General features: G+C 45.0%; 1 protein-coding gene across 3 annotated transcripts in view; it reads left to right on the plus strand.

Annotated features, from left to right (window-relative positions):
- The window catches only part of osbpl1a (oxysterol binding protein-like 1A), a 264,088-nt gene that overhangs the window by 51,547 nt on the left and 189,333 nt on the right, over positions 1-23,208 (plus strand). For all 3 annotated transcript variants that reach the window (XM_063060473.1, XM_063060482.1, XM_063060490.1), the window contains 4 exons: positions 796-869; positions 965-1,028; positions 2,440-2,541; positions 10,465-10,590. In XM_063060473.1, the coding sequence (XP_062916543.1) occupies positions 796-869; positions 965-1,028; positions 2,440-2,541; positions 10,465-10,590 (366 nt within the window). The remainder of the gene's footprint in view (positions 1-795; positions 870-964; positions 1,029-2,439; positions 2,542-10,464; positions 10,591-23,208) is intronic.

Raw genomic sequence — 23,208 nt, forward strand, 5'->3', positions numbered from 1 at the left:
CAAAATTTAAAATATATTTGAATAACAATGTGGATAGGAAGGGTTTAGAGGGGTATGATCCAAGTGTAGTCAAATGGTTATGAAATAGGACTCGCTTAGGTGGGCACTCTGGTTGGCATGGATGAGTTGGGCTGAAAGGCTGTTTCTGTGCTGTATGTTGCTAAATGCACTTGGTATTAAAAGAAAAATCACCATAACCTCATCTTAATGACAATAACCACAAAAACTACTGGAATGTTGTATGATTATTAATGTCCTTCAGGGGAAGAAATCTCTTCTTATCCCGCCTGGTGACTACTAACTCACCAAGGTCTTTGATTCTCAACTGCTTCCTCATTATGGGGGAAATTGAGGAGAAACAAAAACTGCTGGTACTGTCAGTAGCCTTCACATCCTGTGATTGTCTCAGCAAGATAATTACAGTAGGAGATCCAACGTGGACGGTGGTGAAGAATCGAGCAGTCTGATGGGTCGGGAGTTGTGTATTAACCAGACTGGGTGAGAGAGGCAGACTTCCTTTCCTGATAAAGGTTTGGGATCCGGATGGGGTTATGGATGCAATACAAACATTTCACAATATCTGTCACTGGGACAGCTGTCTTATTGGAGACGTGTGTAATATCCTGAATTTACATAGCTGTGGTGGGACTCGGACTTGTCCATCTGGATGATGAGGCAATGCTCCTGGATGATGGTCCATTAATGTCCCACAGCTTTTGCGAATGGTGTTGATGCCTGGCTTTGACTGATCTGGTAAATCTGTGTATATTGATCTGATGCTCCTGAATTTTCCAGCGTTCCAGGTTCTTCGGATGGAACTTGTTCTGGGTTGTCTTGGAACATGGAGTGTTGAGCTGGTTTCACAGCCAGTAAGTGTGAGCAGAATATTTTGGTGTGGTCTGTTAATTATGTTGTCTTGTCAATGGATCAGAATCTTTAACTGTGTTCTTCCTGTGTATTTAAGGTCAGAAGCAAAGACTGACTTGTACCGGCTTGGCTGCAAGAACCTGACACAGGCTGTTTGTATGGTAAGGCTCATTATTTCAGTAGAGACGGAGAGGGAGGATTTCTCATAGAAGTCAAACGTATGAGTAAAATCACAACAGGCTGCAGGGAAAATAGAGGAGACAGTAAAGGGATGTTCTGTGATAGGGCAGAGGGCAGGAGAGTGGAGTGATGGGGTAATGGTGGAGGGTGAGAGAGGCTGATGAACAGAAAGATAAAATGTTAGTCTAGTGGAGAGGTGAATTGAAGATCAAACTTGGTTTACCATCCAACCAATGCAAAACCATCTGACATCAGGAGAAGAGACCTGATGTGTTGCACGAACATCATAGTCAGTCAGGAGCACACGTGCAGTAAAACCAATCATTGTCATCCTGACCCAGATAAGGTGGGGAAGAGTACCAGTGGAGCCTAGTTTTGGTGGGGGGAGGGGGTGAAGGTTGTAGATTTTAAAGGTGATGAGGTCAGATGTGGTGGGGCAGATGGTGATGTCCTAGCGATGGGGCATATGGTGAGGAGTTTGTGGAAGAGGGTTGCTTTAGGTGAGGCAGTCAACAAAAGGTTATTAAAAGTAACGGGTGATCTTGATCAACTGAGTAAGTGGGTCAAGGAATGACAAATGGAGTTTAGTTCAGATAAGTACGGGGTGTTCCATTTTAGAAAGTCAAATCAGGGTAGGACATCCACAGTGAATAGCAGGGCCTGTAATGCATTACACAACAGATGGTCCTCTGAAAGGGGAGTTACAGATTGACAGGGTGATGGCAAAGGCGTTTGGCACAATGGCCTCAAACGGTCAAGGCAATGAGTACGAAATTTGGAATGTTAGGTTACAGATGTGCAAGATGTTGGTGAGGCCGCACTTGAGAGTATTCAGTTTCAGTCACCCTACTACGGGAAAGATGTTATTAAACTGGAAAAAGTGCAGAAAATATTTACATGGATGTCACCAGGTCTTGAACTGAAAGTAATGATAGGGAAAGCTTGGACAGGCCTGAGACTATATCCTTGGAACAGAAGATTGAGAAAATGATCTTGTATAAAATCACTAATAGGAACTTGAGTGGCAATTTGTAACGGTGAGGGCGTTGTGTTTTTTGAATGAGCTGCCAGGGATAGTGGTTGAGGCAAAGATAGCTTGACAGGTACGAGGATGGGAAAGGTTCAGAGGTCATGAGCCAGACATTGGCAAATGGGATTATCTGGATACTGCATCTTAGTTGGCATGGTCCATCTGGGCCAAAGTACTTGTTTCTGTGCTGTATGACTATGTTGGCGGAGAGGGATTGTTGGTCCGATGAACAGCATAGTGGGGAATCTTCTGTCTGACACAGTTTCTCTTCTGACTTGTACTTGAGTCAACTGGACAGGGAAATTAATGTTGATTTCATATGCTACTGCGTTTCTCATTCCCAATGTATTTTGACCCCAAAGGTTAAAGGGACAGAGCAGAGGGTCTTTTCAGTCAAGTTCTTTGATGACAGCGTTCACATCTTCAAAACAAATCTGAAGAGCTCACCATCTCTTACAAGCCAAGTGAGTAACGTTCGTACCACAGGGTTCTGGCTTGCTTACTGCATAGAACGCATGCAGCCATTGAAGTAACTTGAAGTTCTGGGACACCTGTTATCATATTAATGTGTTGGGAACAGGGAACACCGTGCTATCAGAGGACCCCTGTCAAAGACAAAGTCAAGTTGTTGCTGCATGCACAAGTACACAGGTGCAGTGAAGAACTTGAGTACAGCAGCATCACAAGCCCGTGGCATCGTATAAGTAGCATTCACAAGAGAAGTGTGAATTAAACATACACAAAATGTTTGAAAGAAAAAAAGCTAATTAAAACAAAAACACCCATTTTAGTGCAAAGTGTTGCTAAACTTTAGTGTTAGGGCTTACTAATTGGATGTGGAAACCCCTTTTACTGGGCGTCTCTGGAAATGTGGCTTGCTAGACCCTCACTAACAGCCACTGCACTCCACGGCGAGAAACCCCAATTTCTCAGGCTTCATATGTGTAGGGCGAGTACGACTTTGATCTTGCCAAATCTGTGAGGTTGGGATGGCTGGTCCACCCAAACCCTGGTTTGTGTGAATATTGTGTGGTTGACGAGCTGTTTAATCCTGGAATCATTTTTGTGAATCTCCTTTGAACCCTCTCCAATTTCAGTACATCCCTTCTAAGATAGGGGGCCCAAAACTGCTCACAATACTCCAAGTGAGGCCTCACCAGTGCTTTACAAATTTCAATATTGCATCCTTGCTTTTATTTTCTAGTCTTCTTGAAAGGAATGGTAACATTGCATTTGCCTTGCTCACCACAGACTCAACCAGCAAATTAACCTTCAGGGAATCCTGCTCAAGGATTCCAAATCCCTTTGCACCTCAGTTTTTTGTATTTTTTCTCCATTTAGAAAATAGTCAACCCTTTCATTTCTTCTACTAAAGTACATGACCATACGCTTCCCCACACTATTCTACCTGCCACTTCTTTGCCCATTCTCCTAATCCGTCTGTCCTTCTGTAGCTTCTCTATATCCTAAAACTATCTGCCGCTCTACCCACCTTCATATTGTCTGCAATCTTTGCAACAAAACCATCAATTCCATCATCAAATTATTGACATATAATGTAAAAAGAATTGGTCCCAACACCACTAGTCACCGGCAGCCAACCTGAAAAGGCTCCCTTTATTCCCACTCTCTGCCTCCTGCAATCGGTCACTGCTTTATCCATGCTAGAATCTTTCCTGTAATACCATGGGTTGTAGCTTAAGCAGCCTCCAGTGTGACACCTTGTCAACAGCCTTTTGAAAATCCAAGTACACAAAATCAATCAAATCTTTGTCTATCACCTGAGCCTGGAATTTCCACCATACTGCAAGTGTCTTCCACAGTGAAGACTGATGTCAAATCCACTCTCGCCTCAATTTTACACTTCACACATCTGAAGAAAATTTTGATATCCTCTTTAATATTATTAGCTAGCTTACTTTCATATTTTGTCTTTACCTTCATAATGACTTTTTAGTTGTCTTCTGTTGGCATTTACAGTGCCAATGAAAAATATTTACCCCCCCCCCCCGAAAGTTTTCATGTTTTATTGTTTTACAACATTGAATCACTGGATTTAAATCAAAGTGAAAACACATCTCTACAAAGTGATCTAAATTAATTACAAACCTAAAATACAAAAGAATTGATTGCATAAGTATTCAACCCCTTTAATATAACACACCAAATCAGGGGTCCCCAATCTTTTTTGCACCGCGGACCGGTTTGATATTGACAATATTCTTGCGGACCGGCCGACTTGGGGGTGGGGGGGGTGTTAATCATGACCGGAGTATAGGTGATAAATCAACTATAAGTCACTTATAAGTGGCTAATAAACTCAATTTTGATTCTAAAAGGGTTTATCTAATGAATTTGATATTAAACACACAGCACATATTTTCCTTGTGTGAATATTGATAAGTCAATTATAAGTCAATAGCATCATAACATTTTAAGTAATGTTTGGATATTAAACACACAGTGCATATTTTCCTCGTATTAGCATATAAAATCATTGCAACACACCAATATCGCTGAATCAGTGGGAGTCCTGGGCTTGTTTTCCTGCAACAAGATGGTTCCATCGAAGGGTGATGGGAGACAGCGATACTCGAAGGGGGTTCCTTATGACCAGTCTATTCCGCAATTTAGTTTTCGTTGCATTCATTGCAGAAAACTCGGCTTCGCAGCAATGTGATGTTGGAAATGGAAGCAATGTTTTCAATGCTTTCGTGGCTATCTCAGGATATTCAGTCTTGACTTTGATCCAGAATGCCAGCAGAGATGTTACGTCAAACATACATTTCAGCCCATCATCATTTGCCAACTCGAGGAGTTGATCTTTTTCCCACGCTGACATGGATGATTCACCGGGGGACATTCATAAATGGGTCACAGACCCATTCCTTTGCACGTCTTGGGTCACTGATGACCTCGTGTGCGTTCGAGTTTAACAGTGGGCATGACAGGGAATGGGGAAAGGTGCAGCTGACTCATATCGTTTCATATTGCCAAATCATATCGTTTCCTTACGGCCCAGTAGCACATGCTTTGTGGCCCGGTGGTTGGGGACCACTGCACCAAATCATCACTGGTGCAGCCAATTGGTTTTAGAGGTCACATAATTAGTTAAAATAGAGATCTGTTTTTGGAGACCTGTGTGCAGTCAATGTGTGCCAATTGATTGTAGTAAAAATACACCTGTATTTGGAAGGTCCAACTGCTGGCGAGTCAATATCCAGGTAAAAACAACACCATGAAGACAAAAGAACACTCCAAGCAACTCTGCGAAAATCACAAGTCAGATGGATGCAAGAAAATTTCCAAGTCACCGAATATTCTTTGGAGTACAGTTAATTAATGGAAAGAGTATGGCACAGCTGTAAATCTGCCTAGAGCAGGCCGTCATCGAGGACCGTGCAAAAAGGAGACTAGTGAGTGAAACCACCAAGACATCTATGACAGCGCTGGAGGTGGTACAAGCTTCAGTAGCTGAGATGGGAGAGACTGCTCATACAACCACTGTTGCCCGGGCGCTTCAACAATCGCAGAATTATGGGAGAGTGGCAAGGAGAAAGCCTCTGTAGAACTCACAGGAAATCTCGGCTAGAGTTTGCCAGAAGGCATGTGGGAGACTGAAGACAGCTGGAAGAAGATTCTGTGGTCTGATGAAACCAAAATTGAGCTTTTTGGCAATCAGACTAAGCGCTATGTTTGGCGTAGGCCAAACACCACACGCCATCAAAAGCATCAAAAGCGTAGTGGTGGCTGCATCATGCTGTGGGATGCTTCGCTGCAGCAGACCCTGGAAGGCTTCTGAAGGTAGAGGGTAAAATGAATGAAGCAAAATACAGGGAAATTCTGGCGGAAAAAACGCATGCAGTATGCAAGAGAACTGACTTGGGACAAGATTTATTTTCCAGCAAGACAACGACCACAAGCATAAAGCCAAAGCTACACAGGAATAGCTTAAAAGCAACAAAGTTGATGTCCTGGAGTGGCCAAGTCAGAGTCCAGACCTCAATCTAATTGGGAATTTGTGGCTTAACTTGAAAAGGGTTGTTCAATCACGATTCCCATGCAATCTGACAGAGCTTGAGCAGTTTTGTAAAGAAATGGGGAAAAGTTGCAGTGTCCCGTTGTGCAAAGCTGATAGAGACCTATACACAAAGATTCAAGGCTGTAATTGCTGCCAAAGGTGCATCTACTAAAGACCGACTTGAAGGGGGTGCGTAATTATGCAATCAATTATTTTGTGTTTAATAATTGTAATAAATTTAGACCAATTTGTAGAAATTTGTTTTCACTTTGACACAAAAGTCTTTTCCGTTGATCAGTGTCAAAAAAGCCAGATTAAATCCATTGTGATTCAATGTTGTAAAACAATAAAACATAAAAACTTCCAAGGTGGGTGAATACTTTTAAAATACTGTAAAAGCTTCCTAATCCTCTAACTTCCCATTAATTTTTGCTCTATTATATGCCCTCTCTTTGGCTTTAATGTTGGCTTTGACTTCTCTTGTTAGCCACAGTTGTGTCATTTTGCCTTTAGAATACTTCTTCCACTTTGGGATGTATATATCCTGTGCCTTCTGAATTGCTTCCAGAAATTCCGGCCATTGCTCTGCCATCATCCCTGCCAGTGCCAGTGTTCTGTTCCAATCAATTCTGGCCAATTCCTCTATCATGCCTCTGTCATTCCTTTTACTCCACCGTAGTACTGATACATCTGACTTTGCCTTCTCCTCAAATTTCAGTGTGAATTTGATCATATTATGATCACTTGCTCCTTAGGGTCAACCACAAGTTGCTCTTAAAAAGCCATCTCATCAGCATTCTACATTTTGAAAATTCCCCCCCTTGGAATCCAGCACAACCTGGTTTTCCCGATCTACCTGCATATTGAAATCCCCCATGACTATTGTAACATTGCTTTTTTGGCATGCACTTCCTAACTTCTGTTGTAATTTGTGGACCACGTCTGTATACAACTCCCATCAGGGTCTTTTTACCCTTGTAGTTCCTTAGTTCTATCCAGAATGATTCAACACCTTCTGACCCTCTGTCACCTCTCTCTAATGATTTAATTTCATTTTTTACCAACAGAGCTGCTCTGCTCCCTCTGCCTTCCTGCTTCTCCTTTCAATACAATGTGTATCCTTGAACCTTAAGCTCCCAGCTGTAATGCTCTTTCAGCTACGGTTCAGTGATGCCTACAACATCATACTTGCCAAACTATAACTGTGTTGCATGTTCATCGACCATGCTCCGTGTACTGCGTGCATTCAAATATAACACCTGTATTCGCCTTTCTTGATTTTGTCTACCTTTTACATTGCGAGTCATCCTGTTGATTGTACGTTTGCCCTATCATCAGCCTCTACTTGCTAGGAACCTGTCTGCCCATTGCCTGTTTGTAACCCAACCCGCTGGGGAGCAGGCACTCAGTCTGGCTGAAGCTGAGGTGAGGAACACTCTGGCCACAGTTAACCCATGCAGAGCCAGGCTGAGTTCTGAAAGACTGAGCACCCCAGCTGCCAGAAGTGCTGATTTAACATCTCTCTGGAACAATCCATTGTCCCCGTGGTTTTCAAGGCAGCAACCACTGTTCCAGTGGCAAAGACGGTGATAGTAACCTGCCTGAATGACTATCGTAGGATGGCATTAGTATCAACCATTATGAAGTGCTTTGAGTGGCTGGTCATTAAATCCTTTCTTCCAGCTACACTGGATCCTTTCCAGTTCACTTCTCGCTCAAGTTGATCCACTGATGATGCAGCAGCCTCTGTCCTCCACTGTGCCCTGTCCCACCTGGAAAATGGGGTCTCATCTGCCAGACTGCTGTCTATAGACTTCATTTCGGCGTTCAACACAATCGTACCCCAGGAACTGTTAGGGAACCTGTCCTCACTGGGTCTCAACACCTCCCTCTGCAATTGGATACTAGACTTCTTCACAGAAGACTGTCTCTTGTCCCGTTACGCTGAGCACTGGTGCTTCAAAGCTGCATGCTCAGCCCGCTGCTGTCTGTGTTGCAGGATCCAGACCAGATCATGTTACCATTTGCGGATGACACAGCAATGGCTGGCCTTTTCACACAGCTGGTGGATTGGTGTGAGAAGAACAGCCTGAGCCAGAACGTGGAGAAGACGAAGGAAATCATTGTGGAAACAAAGGAAACGAACCATACCATGAATCCATGGCTCCTCCACAGGGAGAGTTAAGTGCACCAAGTTCCTGGCAATTCACATCACGGATGACCTCACCTGGTCCCTTTAGAATACCTCCCTGAACAAGAAGGCACAGCAGTCTCCCACTTCCTAAGAAGTTTGAAGCAAGCAAGGCACCCAACCCCATTTTAACTGCGTTTTACAGGAGCGCCTTTGAAAGCGTCCTGTCAAGTTTTATCCCCATCTGCTATGGGAGCAGTCGAGCATCGGACCAGAAGTCCCTACCAAGGACTGTAAGAACAGCTGAGAGGATCATAGGGGTCTCTCTACCATCCATGAGGGACATCTATCAGGAGTGCTGCATACACAGAGCCCTTAGTATTATTAAGGATCCCATCCATCCATCCAGCATCCTCTTTGACTTTCTACCATCATAAAAACAAGAACGGTCAGGACGAGAAACAGTTTCTTCCCTCAGGCCATCAGGCTTCTGAATTCCTGACCGCATCGTATTCGCAGTGTCTGTTCTGTACCTTATATTTAATATTAATCACTTTAGTTTGTTATTTAGGTGTGATTCATCTGTAGATTTTATCCTTGCTTTCCGAAGTTATTGTGTGTTATGTTTACTACTGTGCTTTACACCTTGGTTCGGAGAAACGTTGTCCCGTTTCTATATACGTTATAAATGTGTAGGAGGTTAAATGACAATAAACCTCACTTGTCACGTGTCAGCTTGAATAGTGGTGGGTGCCAGGGGAGGTGATGGAGGTGATACCAAGGTGGCATGTAAGAGGCTGTTAGACTTATGAGCATAGAGGGATATGGGTCATACAGACAGTTTGGATTGGTATTGTTTTCCGTAGACATTGTGCGCCAAAGGGCCTGTTCCTGTTGTGAGTTCAAGACTAGATGTGAAATAAAATCTTTGTCTGCCTTTTTGGGTGGATTTGAAAACGCCATTTCTTCCTGGTGCTCTGCCTGTTAAATATTGCTAAGTAAACAACTCTACAAGTACAAGTGGGCACAGGGATAGTCCACTCGGCCCTTTGAGCACAGACTGGTTGGGGTGGAGGACCTGCTTCCCTGTTGTGTGACAATCATAACAGATCTGTCCCAGATCTCATCTCTTCTCTTCTGTATCATTTTCTCTCAGCCTTCCAGTTCCCTGATCTTTTAAAAGCTTGTTTACCTTCACGTTTGTACCTGTAATAACTCAGTCCCTGCAAACTCTGAGGGTGAGGAATTCTAGAAGGTTCCCCTCAACGAAGTTCCTGCACACCTCAGTTTTAACAGCGCTCCCTAACCTGTAAACCTGTCTCCTCATTCAAGACCCTTGCACCAATAGAAACCTCAAATCTCCCCTGTCATGGCCTCCCTAAGGATTTAAAAGGTTTTGAAGTTGCTTTTGGATTTAATGGTATCTGGCTGTGTTTAATTTGGAAGCTTTGTTTCCCGGATGTACAAGTCATCAAAAGTGAGTAGCTTGGGACCTATCTTTATTAGGCAATTCTTTATTAGGCAATGTCTTTAGCAAGTTCCCCTTGGTGAATTCGGTTCTCCCTGTATAAATGTGTTTCAGGGGTGTTATTATTGGGTGTGAGAGTAATTCCAGCCACCAGGGTGGACCGTTTCCTTCTGTGTAAAGGCTCCTAAAGAACAAAAGGGAATGCTTGGGATACTCAGCAGCTCCGTGGAGAGAAAGCCAGTTAATGTTTCTGGGTTTCAAGTGGAATTTATTGCTTTGTGCACAAGTACAGTGAGGTGCAGGTACACTGAAAAGCTGGCTCGCAGCTATAACACAGGCACTTGGGTACAGACAGCTCATAAATTATAGTGAGGTTAGTGTTGTGCAGTTGGTTCAAGAATGGAATAGTTGAAGGGAAGCAGCTAGTTCTTCTATACTTGATGCTTGATGGTAGTCTTGAGAAGATAGCAGGACCCAGAGCTGGGATCCTTGATGATAAATGTTGCATTTGTGAGGCATTTCCTTCAGTAGGTGGTGTTAGTGGGAGGAAGGGCTGTGCCTGGATCGTCAGTCTCTGAGCTGTGTACTGTCGGAGTACATTCACTGTTTAAGGGAGAGTGGATGTTCTCAGACAGTGGGAGAGGATGCCAACAAGGAGTAGAGTATTTTTGAAAGGCCATGTGTACACCACTGGCCAGCTATGATGTTTCTGTGTCGTTCCTCTTCTTGGATCTTGTGAGCTGATTCTCCCTTATTTGGAAACCTAGGTGTGGCGCCATGCAATTGAGGAACATTCAGCCTACAGCACTCACTACTGCTCCCAGGATCAGTTCAGTGACTATGACGAGGACGAAGATTCGCCCTTGACCGAGTCCCTGCAGGAATCGCTGAAGGTATGATGGATTTGGCTTGGCAAACTTGCCTGGTGACTTGCCCATTGCTGCTGACAATTCTGCCTTGCTTGTTAGGGACAGCTCTTTTAGAGCACCCCATCCTAGCCATCATGATTTAAACTTTTGTAAGCCAAAGGTTGTCAAAAGCTTTGCTGACTTATATTGGAACGTGCTCACCCTGTACTGCTGTAACTGTAGTGCTATACTGTACGTTCTGGTCTCCTTTTTTAAATATCTCAGCCATATGATCAATGTTTCCATTATATACGGTACATGTGACAGTGACAACCCAATTATCAATTTCCACTCACCCCTCTGCTCGTTGAGTGGCGCTTGGTCCTGATTAAACAGAACCTATACCTTTTTGGGACGTTGGGGGAAACCAGAGCATCTGGGGAAAGCCCACGTGGTCCCATGGAGAATGTAAACTCCATGCAGGCAGCGCCCGAGGTCTGGATTGAAACTGGATCTCTGGAGCTGATAGACACCAGTACTATCAGCTGTATCGCCATTGGTATTGCTTTAGAACGGGTTCCGAACCTGGATTCCATGGACCACTTGGTTAATGGCATTAAGAAGATTGTGGACCCCTGCTTTAGAACAGAGAACAGTACAGCACAGGAGCAGACCCTTCAGCCCACTATATCTATGCTAACCACAAGTTCCCATCTGTACGAACCTCATTGACCTGCACTTGGTCTGAAGTTTGCTCGTCCTTCCACTGGATTGGGAGGGTTCTGAGGACTTGGTATTGGTGGCATCTCTCTGGTGCCTGGAGATAATGTCCTGTAGATTTTCCAGCTTTCTGGATCATACAGGAGGGTAGAGATCACTCGAACCCAGCTGACCATTAGTATTCTGTATTACACTGTCTCAAGTTTTAAGTGGTCTTTTCCTTGGTTAGTGTGTCAATGCAATTCTCCACCGTATTCATTGGCCATCTTCACTAAGAGATGGCTCCTGAGATATAGGAGGTGGTCCAGGACCTTTAATGTACATTTTGGACAAAGGCCACTCAACCCCTCGGCCCTTTGCTACTATCTCTGCTCCCCACCTGCCTCGACCTGCCTTCTCCATCTCCCTTTATCCTTCTCTAGCAAGTTCCTCCTCACCCTCCATCTCTGCTTCCCGCTCTGACCCCTGACTTAGATGTTTTAAAAAAAAGCTGTAGAGAGCAAAGGTGGAGAGTTAACTTCCGCACTGCATGTGACTGGCAGCCACGGTGACTCAGTGGTGTGAGATCTGGAGGGCTGGGAGTCCCAGTGCCACTAGCAGGAAGTTTCCTGGAATGGAGGAGTCATGTAGAGGCTCAGAATATCATTGTGAAGAGGGGTTAAAATCCGATTCATGGAACCGGGATTGGGATCAGGAGGGGTGGGGCAATACACCCAGAACCTCAGGAAAAATGGTGCTGAGGACGGTAAGGATTAGGCAGCATATAAGAACCAAATAAGGCAGGAAGGTAATGTTTGACTGCTCAGGGAGGCCTTAGTAAACTCAGTTAAAGAGCCATCAAATAACACAACACGAAAACAGGTCTTTTGAAACAGCTGGTTCAAATTGACCAGGATTCCTATCTAAACAAATCCCACTTGCCTGTGCTTGGCCCATATCCCTCTAGATCTTTCTTAGCTACGTATGTACCTATCCAAATGCCTTTTAAATGTTGTTAATGTACCTGCCTCAGCTACTTCCTCTAGCAGCTCATTCTATATTCGCACGACCCTCTGTGTGAAGAAGTTTCCTCTAGGATTTGTATTAAAACTTTCATCTCTCACGAACCTATGCCCTGTAATTTTTGGTTCTTCTTCTCTGGGGAAAACACTGTGTGCAGTCACCCTATTTATGCCCAAAGCTCTGTAAGGTCACACCTTGTTCGACATTCCAAGGAACAAAGGCCTAGCCTGTCCAACCTCTTCCCTTGACTTTGAACTTCTGTTCCTGGCAGTGTCTTCCTGAATCTTCTCTGCACCCTTTCCATTTTCCTCTAATATGGTGACCAAAGCTTCACACAGTTGTGCAAGTGTGGCCTCAGCTGATGTAAGGAATGGAACAGTGCTGTTACCCGCCCCAGGATGATGCCCAGGGTGGAACAGTTCGGTTTTAAGGAGAGGCTGGGTCTGTTCAAATTTCTCAGATTCATTTACTTACCACATGTACATCGAAACATTGTTTGTGTTAACAACGTAAGGACGTACTGGGGGCAGCCTGGGGGTGTTGTCACACCGTCCAACGCAGACCATGTTCAGCAGAGCAACACCAGCAGCAACAGCAAAACAAGCTCCTTTGCAACACACACAAAATGCTGGAGGAACTCAGCAGGTCAGGCAGCATCTGTGGGAATGAATGAACAGTCGACATTTTAGAAACATAGAAAACCTACAACATAATACAGGCCCTTCGGACCACAAAGCTGTGCCGAACATGTACTTAGATTAGAAATTACCTATAGTTACCCATAGCCCTCTATTTTTCTGAGCTCCATGTACCTATCCGGGAGTCTCTTAAAAGACCCGATCGTATCCGCCTCCACCACCGTTGCCGGCAGCCCATTCCACGCTGTGTAAGAAAAAAAAACTTAGCCCTGACATTTTCTCTGTACCTATTTCCAAGCACCTTAAAACTGTGCTCTCTCGTGCTAGTTATTTCAGCCCTGGGAAAAAGCCTCTGACTATCCACATGATCAGTGCCTCTCATCATCTTATATACCTCTATCAGGTCATCTCTCATCCTCCATCGCTTTTGAGCTGAGAACTTTCATCAGGACTGGAAAGGAACGGGGATGAAGTCAGAATAAGAAGGTAGGGAGAGGGGAAGGAGTACAAGGAAGAAGGTGATAGGTGAAGCTAACTGGGTGGGGGAGAAGGATGAAGTTAGAAGAAGAATAGGTTGCAGGGAAAATTAGCAGGGGGAGGTCTCTGTGGGTTGGCATTGACTTGATGGGCCAAGTGGCCTCTGAGTGTATCTTAAGGAAATACGAAGTATATGAAAGGGATCTGAGCCCAGGCATTGGTGCATTCTGAGCCAGGAAGGTTTGGGAAAGTTCGGGATAAATGGGACGTGGTGTAGAGACAGTGGAACCAGAAGCAGACTGGAATTGGGTTTAATATCACTGGCGCACAGTATGTTGTGAAATTTGTTGTTTTGCAGCAGTAGTACATAAAAAATATAAAACGCAATGAGAAGTACTGTATGTGTAAACGAATTAAATACGTAATGCAAAAGAGAGCAACAAATTGTGAGAGAGAGACAAAATTTTGGAGGAACCCAGCAGGTCAGGCTGCATCCATGGAAATGAATAAACAGACAACTTTTCAGGCAGAAACCCTTCTTCAGGACTATTTTTTTCAGGGAAATTAGTGAGGTAGTGTTCATGGGTTGATTCATTGACTGTCCAGAAATCTGATTGCTGAGGGGAAGAAACTGTTTCTGAAATGTTGCGTGTGGGTCTTCAGGTTCCCGTGCCTCCAATGGGAAGAGGGCATGTCTTCACTCACCTGGATCTGGTCATCACAGGAATATTCTTGGAGGGTTGGGGGAGAGATGGAGAGTAGCTTTGGGTTGTGAGTCCCTCCCACTTTCAAATCTCTTACTAGCTCTTCTTTCAGTTAGTCCTGAGGAAGGGTCTCGGCCTGAAACGTCGACTGTACCTCTTCCAATAGATGCTGCCTGGCCTGCTGCGTTCACCAGCAACTTTTATATGTGTTGGGTTGTGAGTGCTTGTTGCCTCTGACCCATTGATCAAGAAGCCAGGGGTACAAAACTAGTCTCCAGGAAAGAAACAAAGGAAATTTGGCAACACAGGAAAGAGTTTCTTTGGCCCATTGTGTCCATCCCATTCAAAGAGAATCAGAATCTGGTTTGGGGTCGCTGATATATGTTGTGAAATTTGTTGTTTTGTGGCAGCAGTATATTGCGAGACATAAATATTACCATAACTTTCAAAAATTAAATAAATCCTGCAAAAGATGAATAACGAGGTAGTGCTCATGTGTTCATGGGCCGTTCAGAAATCTGATGGTAGAGGGGAAGAAGATATTCCTGAATTGTTTAGTGTGGGTCTTCAGGCTCCTGTAATCTAACCCCACCCACTGTACAGCTCACTTCTCAGACCACATCCTATTCTGTGTCGGGGCAGATACCTCTCCCACCTTCTCCAGCAGTGAGTTCCAGACTAACTGGAGAGGGGTGAGGGTGGTAAATCATTTCCCCTTCTCCAGCAGTGAGTTCTAGACTTATTTGGGGGGGGTGAGGGTGGTAATTTTCTCCCCCTTTTCTGGCAGTGAGTTCCAGACTTCTCGGGGGTGAGAGGTGGTAAATCCTATCCCTTTCTCTCTAATCCTGCCAATCACTTCATCCCTCTTGCTCTCTTCGCCCTAGCACCCAGCCCCTGTACTGAGGGAAGTGGGTGCTTCACATTTGAGATTTGACTCATAGTTACAGCTCTCAGTCCTGGCTCCAATCTGGCGAAGCTCTTTTGCTGATTGTCCAGTGCAGCCAGAATGGCACTGTACAGGAATAGGTCCTTCGGTCCAACGTGATACTGAATGAAACTAATTCCCTTGTGCCTGCACGTGATCAGTATTCTTCCTCCATCGTTGCTTATTCATGAGTCCGTCTTGTAAGCCCCTCTGTTGTATCTGTCTCCACCACCACCCTGACAGCCCGTTCCAACTAGCTGCCACACATTTAAAAAATAAACTTTTCTTTCCCATTCTTCTCCTTTGAATTTCCCCCCTCACCATGAATGTGTGTCCTCGAGTACATGACATTTCTACTCTGGCAGTAAGATTCTGACTGGTGTCCAGAGCTGTATACAGTCGTGGCTTCATTGATGCTTTCCACAGTCCCAGCACAATCTGTCTGCTCGTACTTGATGCCTTGGCTGGTAAAAGGAAGCAAACTGTGTGGCAGTTTAAGCTCCTTACCTACCTACCGATGCTCACCACTAAAATCGAGGTGAGAAGACTGCACCTAGCGAGGCACCGTCTACGCCACCCCGAGCTACCTGCCAGCCTAGTCATCGAAGCACGGGAGGATGAACCCTGGGCGCCCTCCCAAGACTATGGTCAACACGCTCCTAGAAGACAGCGGCGCGGCTAATGTGGATGAACTGAACACACTGATGAGGGAGAGGGAGAAGTGGAGGGTCCGTCATCGTGCCCAACGCCGGCCCCCTAGGCCTGAGTCGATGTAGTAGTAGTCATTAGTAAGGGCGTCAAAGATCAGGGGACAAGGCAGGAGAATAGTGCTGAGAGGGAAAATAAATCAGCCCGGACAGAATGGTGGAGCAAAATCAGTGGGCTAAATTGTCTGCCCTGTGGTGAAGAGTCTCGACCCGAAACATCATCTGTTAATTTCCCTCCACAGTGCTGCCTGACCTGACTCCCTCCTGCATTTTGTGCCTATTGCTATAAATGCTGGCCTTTCCAGTGACATCACTCCCTGTCCTCCACTCACCCTTCCCCCACATACCTCAGCAGCACCCTCCCTTCCCTGTCACTTGGAAGTTTCCATGTTTTATTGTTTTACAGCATTGAATCACAGTGGATTTAATTTGGCTTTTTTGACACTGATCAACAGAAAATGACTTTTTCGTGTCAAAGTGAAAACAGATCTCTACAAAGTGATCCAAATTAATTGCAAATATAAAACATAAAATAATTGATTGCATAAGTATTCACCCCCTTTATATGACACACCAAATCACCACTGGTTTTCGAAGTCACATGATTGGTTAAATGGAGATCACCTGTGTGCTCCAGGTGTTTCGATTGATTGTAGTACATATGGAAAGTCCAACTGCTGGCGAGTCAGTATCCAGGCAAAAACTACACCATGAAGACAAAAGAACACTCCAAGCAACTCTGCGAAAAGGTTATTGAAAAGGACGACTAAGGAGATAGATACTAGAAGGAGGGAGGCCACCAAGACACCTATGACAACTCTGGAGTGGCTGAGATAGGAGAGACTGCATGTACACCTGTTGTCCGGGTGCTTCACCAGTCACAGCTTAATGGGAGAAAGCCACTGCTGGGAAAAAAAAACTCACATGAAATCTCGGCTAGAGTTTACCAGAAAGTATGTGGGAGACATTGAAGTCAGCTGGAAAAGGTTCTGTGGTCTGATGAAACAAAAATTGAGCTTTTTGACCATCAGACTGAAGACTATGTTTGGTGTAAGCCAAACACAGCACATCATCAAAAACACACCATCCCTACCGTGAAGCATGGTGGTGGCTGCATCATGCTGTGGGGATGTTTCACTGCAGCAGGCCCTGGAAGGCTTGTGAAGGTAGAGGGTAAAATGAATGCAGCAAAATGCAGGAAAATCCTGAAGGAAATTCTGCAAGAGAGTGGTGACTTGGGAGAAGATTTGTTTTCCAGCAAGACAATGACCCCAAGCATAAAGCCAAATCTACACAGGAATGGCTTAAAAACAACAAAGTTAATGTCCTGGAGTGGCCAAGTCGGAGTCCACACCTCAATCCAATTGAGAATTTGTGGCTGGACTTGAAAGGGGCTATTCACTCATGATCCCCATGCAATCTGACAGAGCTTGAGCAGTTTTGTAAAGAAAACTGGTGAAAATTGCAGTGTCCAGATGTTCAAAGCTGATAGAGACCTATCCACCCAGACTCAAGGCTGTAATTGCTGCCAAAGGCGCATCTACTAAAGACTGACTTGAAGGAGGTGCGTAATTATTTTGTGTTAAATAGTTGTAATAAATTTAGACCAATTTGTAGAAATTTGTTTTCACTTTCACACAAGAGTCTTTTCTGTTGATCAGTGTCAAAAAAAATAAATCCACTGTGAGTCAATGTTGTAAAACAACAGAACATGAAAACTTCCAAGGTGGGTGAATACTTTTTATAGGCTCTGTATATCTCTGCAGCCTTTGCTACTTGTTACTGTCAGTGGGTGTGGGTTGGAAGATCCCAATCAAGCAGCTGACATCGAATGACCTCAGTGAAGCAAGTGCCCCTGCTACAGGTCAGCAGGTAGCCAGTTAGTCGTCATGCACTGTGCTGCTGATACCTGCTCACGCTCCCCCTCTAGTGGACAAATGTAGCAGCACATCGGAGAGAAGCAGGGAAGTCCGTGCTCACTTCACAACACTGTCATATGGGTAAATTGGTTTATTATTGTCCCATGTACTGAGGTGCAGTGGGCAGCACAGTATTAAAGCAGTTAGTGCGATGTTATTGCAGTTCGGAGTTCAATCCCAGCATCCTCTGTGAGGCTTTTGTATGTCCCCGTCACAGAATGCATAGGTTTACTCTGGATGCCCCGATTTATTCCCACAGTCCAAAGACCTACTGGATAGGAGGTTAATTGGTCATTGTAAATCATCCAGTGATTAGACTAGGGTTGAATTGGTGGGTTGCTAGCAGCGTGGCTTGAAGGGCCAGAAGGGCCTATTCCTTGCTATATGTCTAAATAAATAAATAATGAAAATCAAGCCTTCCATACCATCCATAGAGGTCAATTCATTGTCATTAGTACATTTTGGTATTGGCTTACTATTAACACATGGGATTCTGCAGACGCTGGAAATCTAAAGCAATACGCACACAAAATACTGGAGGAACTCGGGCAGCATCTATGGAAAAGAGTAAACATTCAACGTTCTGGACCGAGACCCTTCTTCAGGACTGAAAAGGAAGGGGGAAAGATGCCAAAATAAAAAGGTGGGGGGAGGGGAGGTTGGGTAGCTGGAAGGTGACGGCTGAAGCCAGGTGGGTAGGAAAGGTAAGGACTGGAGAGGAAGCAACCCAATTACAGAGGAGAGTGAACCGCAGGAGAACGGGAAGGAGGAGGGGATTCGGGGCAAGGTGATAGGTAGGTGAGAAGAGGTAAGAGGCCAGAGTGGGAATAGAGAAGATAGGAGGGGGAGGGAAACTTTTCTTACCGGAAGGAGAAATCGATATTCATGCCATGAGGTTAGAGGCTAAACAGATGGAAATAAAGGTGTTGCTCCTTCACCTTGAGGGTGGCCTTAATGTGGTATAAGAGGAGACCATGGACTGACATGTCAGAATGGGAATTAAATTCTTGGCCACTGGCAGATTCCACTTTTGGGGGATGGAGTGGCGGTACTCGAAGAAGTGGTCCCCCAAATTACAAAGGGTCTCACCAGTGTAGAGGAAACCACATTGGGAGCACCAGACACAATAGACACCCCCAGCAGATTGGCAGGTGAAGTGTTGTATGGGCGTATGCAGCACTTTGACTGCTTGCAGGGTTAACTGCTGGGAGGGAGATTAATGGGGAGGGACGAACAAACAAGGGAATCACGGGGGGGGGGTGGAAGGAGGGATCCCTGCAGAAAGCAGAGAGAAGGGGAGAGATAAAGATGCGTTTGGTGGTAGGATCCTTTTGGAGATGGTGGAAGTTGTGGAGAATGACAGAAGTAGAGGCCGATGCGTGGTAGGTAAGGATGAAAAGAACTCCATCAGTATTAAAATGGCGGGAAGATGGGGTGAGCGCCATGTCTGGGAAATGGAGAAGATGTGGGTGAGGGCAGCGTCAATGGTGCAGGAAGGGAAACTGGGGCTTTGTAGGAGGAGGGCATCTTTAATATCCTGGAAAGGAAAGCCGCATCTTGGGAACAGATGTGGTGGAGATGAAGGAATTGAGAAAGGGGAATGGCATTTTTACAGGAGACATGGTTGGGAAGAGGCAATGTCAAGATAACCTTGGGAGTTGGTAGGTTCATTAAAGATGTTGGTCGAGAGATGGTCTCCAGAGATGAAGACAGACAGATAGAGAAAGGGGAAGGGGGTGTCAGAAATGGACTAAATGAATTTAAGGGCAGGGTGGAAACTGGAGGCAAAGTTGATGAAATTGATGAGCTCAGTATTGACGTATGAAGCAGCCCCAATGCAGATGTCAATGTGATGGAGGAATAGCTGAGAAGGATTACCAGGAAAGGCTTCAAGCATGGACTTGCTACATAGCTAACAAAAAGGCAGGTGAAGCTGGGCCCATGCGGGTACCCATGGCTACCCCTGGAGTCTAGAGAAAGTGGAAGGAACTGAAGGAGGTACGAGTTCAGTGGGGCAGGAGCAGACAGACAGAGGCCCTACTCAGACAAGCAGGTTTGTGGATCTTGGGTAGGAGGTAGAAGTGAGCAATGAGAGGTAAGGGAACTATGAGCTTGGCGGCAGTGGATGTGGTTCTCCAGAGTAGATGAGGTTGGTGAAGGTGTTGGAGACAGTTTTCTGATGGCCTGGAGTGGGGTCCTTTTCAAGACGTCCTCAAACTTGGCCACAAAGCCATCCATTCCTTCATCCAAATTATTGACATGTAATGTGAAGAGAAGCAATCACGACACTGACCCCTTCGGAACACCACTTGTCATCAGCAGCCAACCAGGAAAGGCCCCCTTTATCCCCACTCTTTGCTTTCTGCCAATCAACTAATCTTCTCTCCATGTTGGTACCTTTCCTGAAATACCTTGGGCTCTTATTTTGTTGGGCAGCCTCGTGTGGCACCTTGTCAAAGGCCTTTTGAAAATCTAAATAAGCAACATCCACTGACTCTCCTTTGTCCATCCTGCCTGTTATTTCCTCAAAGAATTCAAACAGATTTGTCAAGTAAGATTTTCCTTGAAGAAAACCATACTGACTATGGCCCATTTCATCATCATAGAATAGTACAGCACATTACAGGCCCTTTGGCCCACAATGTTGTGCCGACCCTCAAACCCTGCCTCCCATATAACCCCCCTCCCACCTTAGATTCCTCCATATACCCGTCTAATAGTCTCTTAAACTTCACTAGTGTATCTGCCTCCACCACTGACTCAGGCAGTGCATTCCACGCACCAGCCACTCTCTGAGTAAAAAAACCTTCCTCGAATATCCCCCTTGAACTTCCCACCCCTTACCTTAAAGCCATGTCCTCTTGTACTGAGCAGTGGTGCCCTGGGGAAGAGGTGCTGGCTATCCACTTTATCTATTCCTCTTATTATCTTGTACACCTCTATCATATCTCCTCTCATCCTCCTCCTCTCCAAAGAGTAAAGCCCTAGCTCCTTTAATTTCTGATCATAATGCATACTTTCTAAACCAGGCAGCATCCTGGTAAATCTCCTCTGTACCCTTTCCAATGCTTCCACATCCTTCCTATAGTGAGGTGACCAGAACTGGACACAGTACTCCAAGTGTGGCCTAACCAGAGTTTTATAGAGCTGTATCATTACATCATGACTCTTAAACTCTGTCCCTCGACTTATGAAAGCTAACACTCCATAAGCTTTCTTAACTACCCTATCTACCTGTGAGGCAACTTTCAGGGATCTGTGGACATGTACCCCCAGATCTCTCTGCTCCTCCACACTACCAAGTATCCTGCCATTTACTCGAAGTACCCCAAAACATCACTCTTAATAATGGGGTTCCTTTACCTTAAGCTCCCTAATCATTACACAACACCCAATCCATAATAGCTGATCCCCTAGTGGATTCAACCACAAGCTGCTCCTAAAAGCTATCTCGTAGGCATTCTACAAATTCTCTCGTTTGGGATCCAGCACCAACCTGATTTTCCCAATCTATCTGCATATTGAAATCTCCCATGATTATCACAACATTGCCCTTTTTACATGCCTTTTCTATCCCCCAGGGTATTAGCGATTTATACTCCCCGATCCCTCCGGTCTATCACACTCCGCAACGCCCTACTGTTTTACCTTGGTTTGTCCTCCCAAAGGGTAACACGTCACACTTGTTTACATTAAGTTCCATCTGACATTTTTCACTTCATTTTTCCAGCTGGCCCAGATCCTGCTGCAGACTTTGAAAACTTTCTTCACTGTCCATTATGACACCAAACTTGCTGTTGTCCACAAATTTGCTGATCCAGTTAACCACATTCTCATCCAAATCATTGATACGGTTCAGAGAAGCAGTCATCTACTACCACACTCGGGCTTCACTCACAAAAGCAATGTTGAATTTAATTTATTACCCCAGCGTGAATATCAAGTGACTGAACCTTCTTGACCAATCATAACGAGATAAATTGTGGGGTCAAGTGTCCATTTTATCGTACCAGGGAACCATTCAGTTGTCTGATTACAGCAGGGTATAAGGTGCCCTTGAGCCTGGCAGTAAGTGCTTTCAGATTTCTCTGTCATCTTCTGGTTAAAGTACCATCACGGACAGGCCCTTCAGCCCACCTTGTCATGCCTATCTTAATCCTGAACGAATTCTGAATCCCTCTATCCCCTGTTCATTCAGTTACCTGTCCACATGCATCTCAAATGTTACTGTTTCTGTCTCCATCACCTCCTCTGATAACTCGCTCCAGATACCAACTGCTCTACTGCCCCCATCTTTTTTGAACCTCCCTCTCAGATAAAACTTATTCCCTCTTGTTTTACATACTCTAAGCACAGGAAACAGCCACGAACTACCTTCTCTATTCTGCTCATAATTGTACGTGTTTCTATCATGTTATCCCGCAGCCTCCTTTGCACCAGTGCAGAAAGTACCAGTTTATCTATCCTCTCTGCTAACTCAAGCTCTTCTGTCCTGGTAACGTCTTTGTGAATCTTTTTTACACTCTTGGTAACTGAATCAAATCCTTCCTATAGCATAGTGACCAGAACTGTACCCGATGCTTCCAAGTGCAGTCAACTAACGTTTATACAACTGTGACGTGATATACCAATACTCGTTACCTTGGCCAATAGAGGCCAGCCTACCAACTCCCTCCCACAACACATTGTCTACTTGTATCACCACTTTCAGGGAACTGGATACATCCAAGGCCTCCCTCTTCTACAACACTCCCCAGGGCCCTGGTGTTTATTTTGCATATCTTACCATGGTTAAATTTCCCAAAATACATTACTTTACACTCCGTCTTTGCTCTATTTTTGAATTAGCTGTTCCAGTGTTTCTTTGTGGGCCATTTACAGCAGCAAATTAACCAATCAATCTGCAGGTTTCCATCAGATTTCTGAATATTGTTGCCTTTTTTTCCCCCTCTAATTCATTTTCAAAACCTGGCAAGGCTAGTTTATGTTGGAGATGAGATTGCAGATGCTGGCAGCATCTGAGGAGGTGCTGGGGTGGGGTGTGGTGAGAAATGGACGTTTGACATTTCTGATCGAGACCCTCCATCTGCACTAAAAGATAGAGGGAAGGTAGCTGGTATAAAGAGGTGGCAGGTGATGGGTGGATCCAGGTGAGGAGTTGGGATAGGCAGATGGAGGAGGAGAGAGTGGGAATAGTGACAGAGGCTGGGAGGGGAGAGATGGATGTGACAAAAAAATGCAGATGGTGGAATCTGATAGACCATAAGACATTGGAGCAGAACTAGGCCATTTGACCTATCGTGTCTGTTCCACCATTCAACCATAGCTGATCCTTTTTTATTCCCTCCTTAGCCTCACTCCCTGGCCTTCTCCCCATAACCTTTGATGCCATGTCCAATGAAGAACCTATCAAGCTCTGGCCTCCACAGCTGCCTGTGGTAATAAATTCCACAAATTCACCACCCTCTGGCTAAAGAAATTTCCCTGCATCTCTGTTTTAAATGGACACTCCTCTATCCTGAGGCTGGTCCCTTTTCTCTGAGACACCCCCACCACAGGAAACATCCTTTC

Source organism: Mobula hypostoma, chromosome 1 (genome assembly GCF_963921235.1).
Source record: "Mobula hypostoma chromosome 1, sMobHyp1.1, whole genome shotgun sequence".
NCBI lineage: Eukaryota > Metazoa > Chordata > Chondrichthyes > Myliobatiformes > Myliobatidae > Mobula > Mobula hypostoma.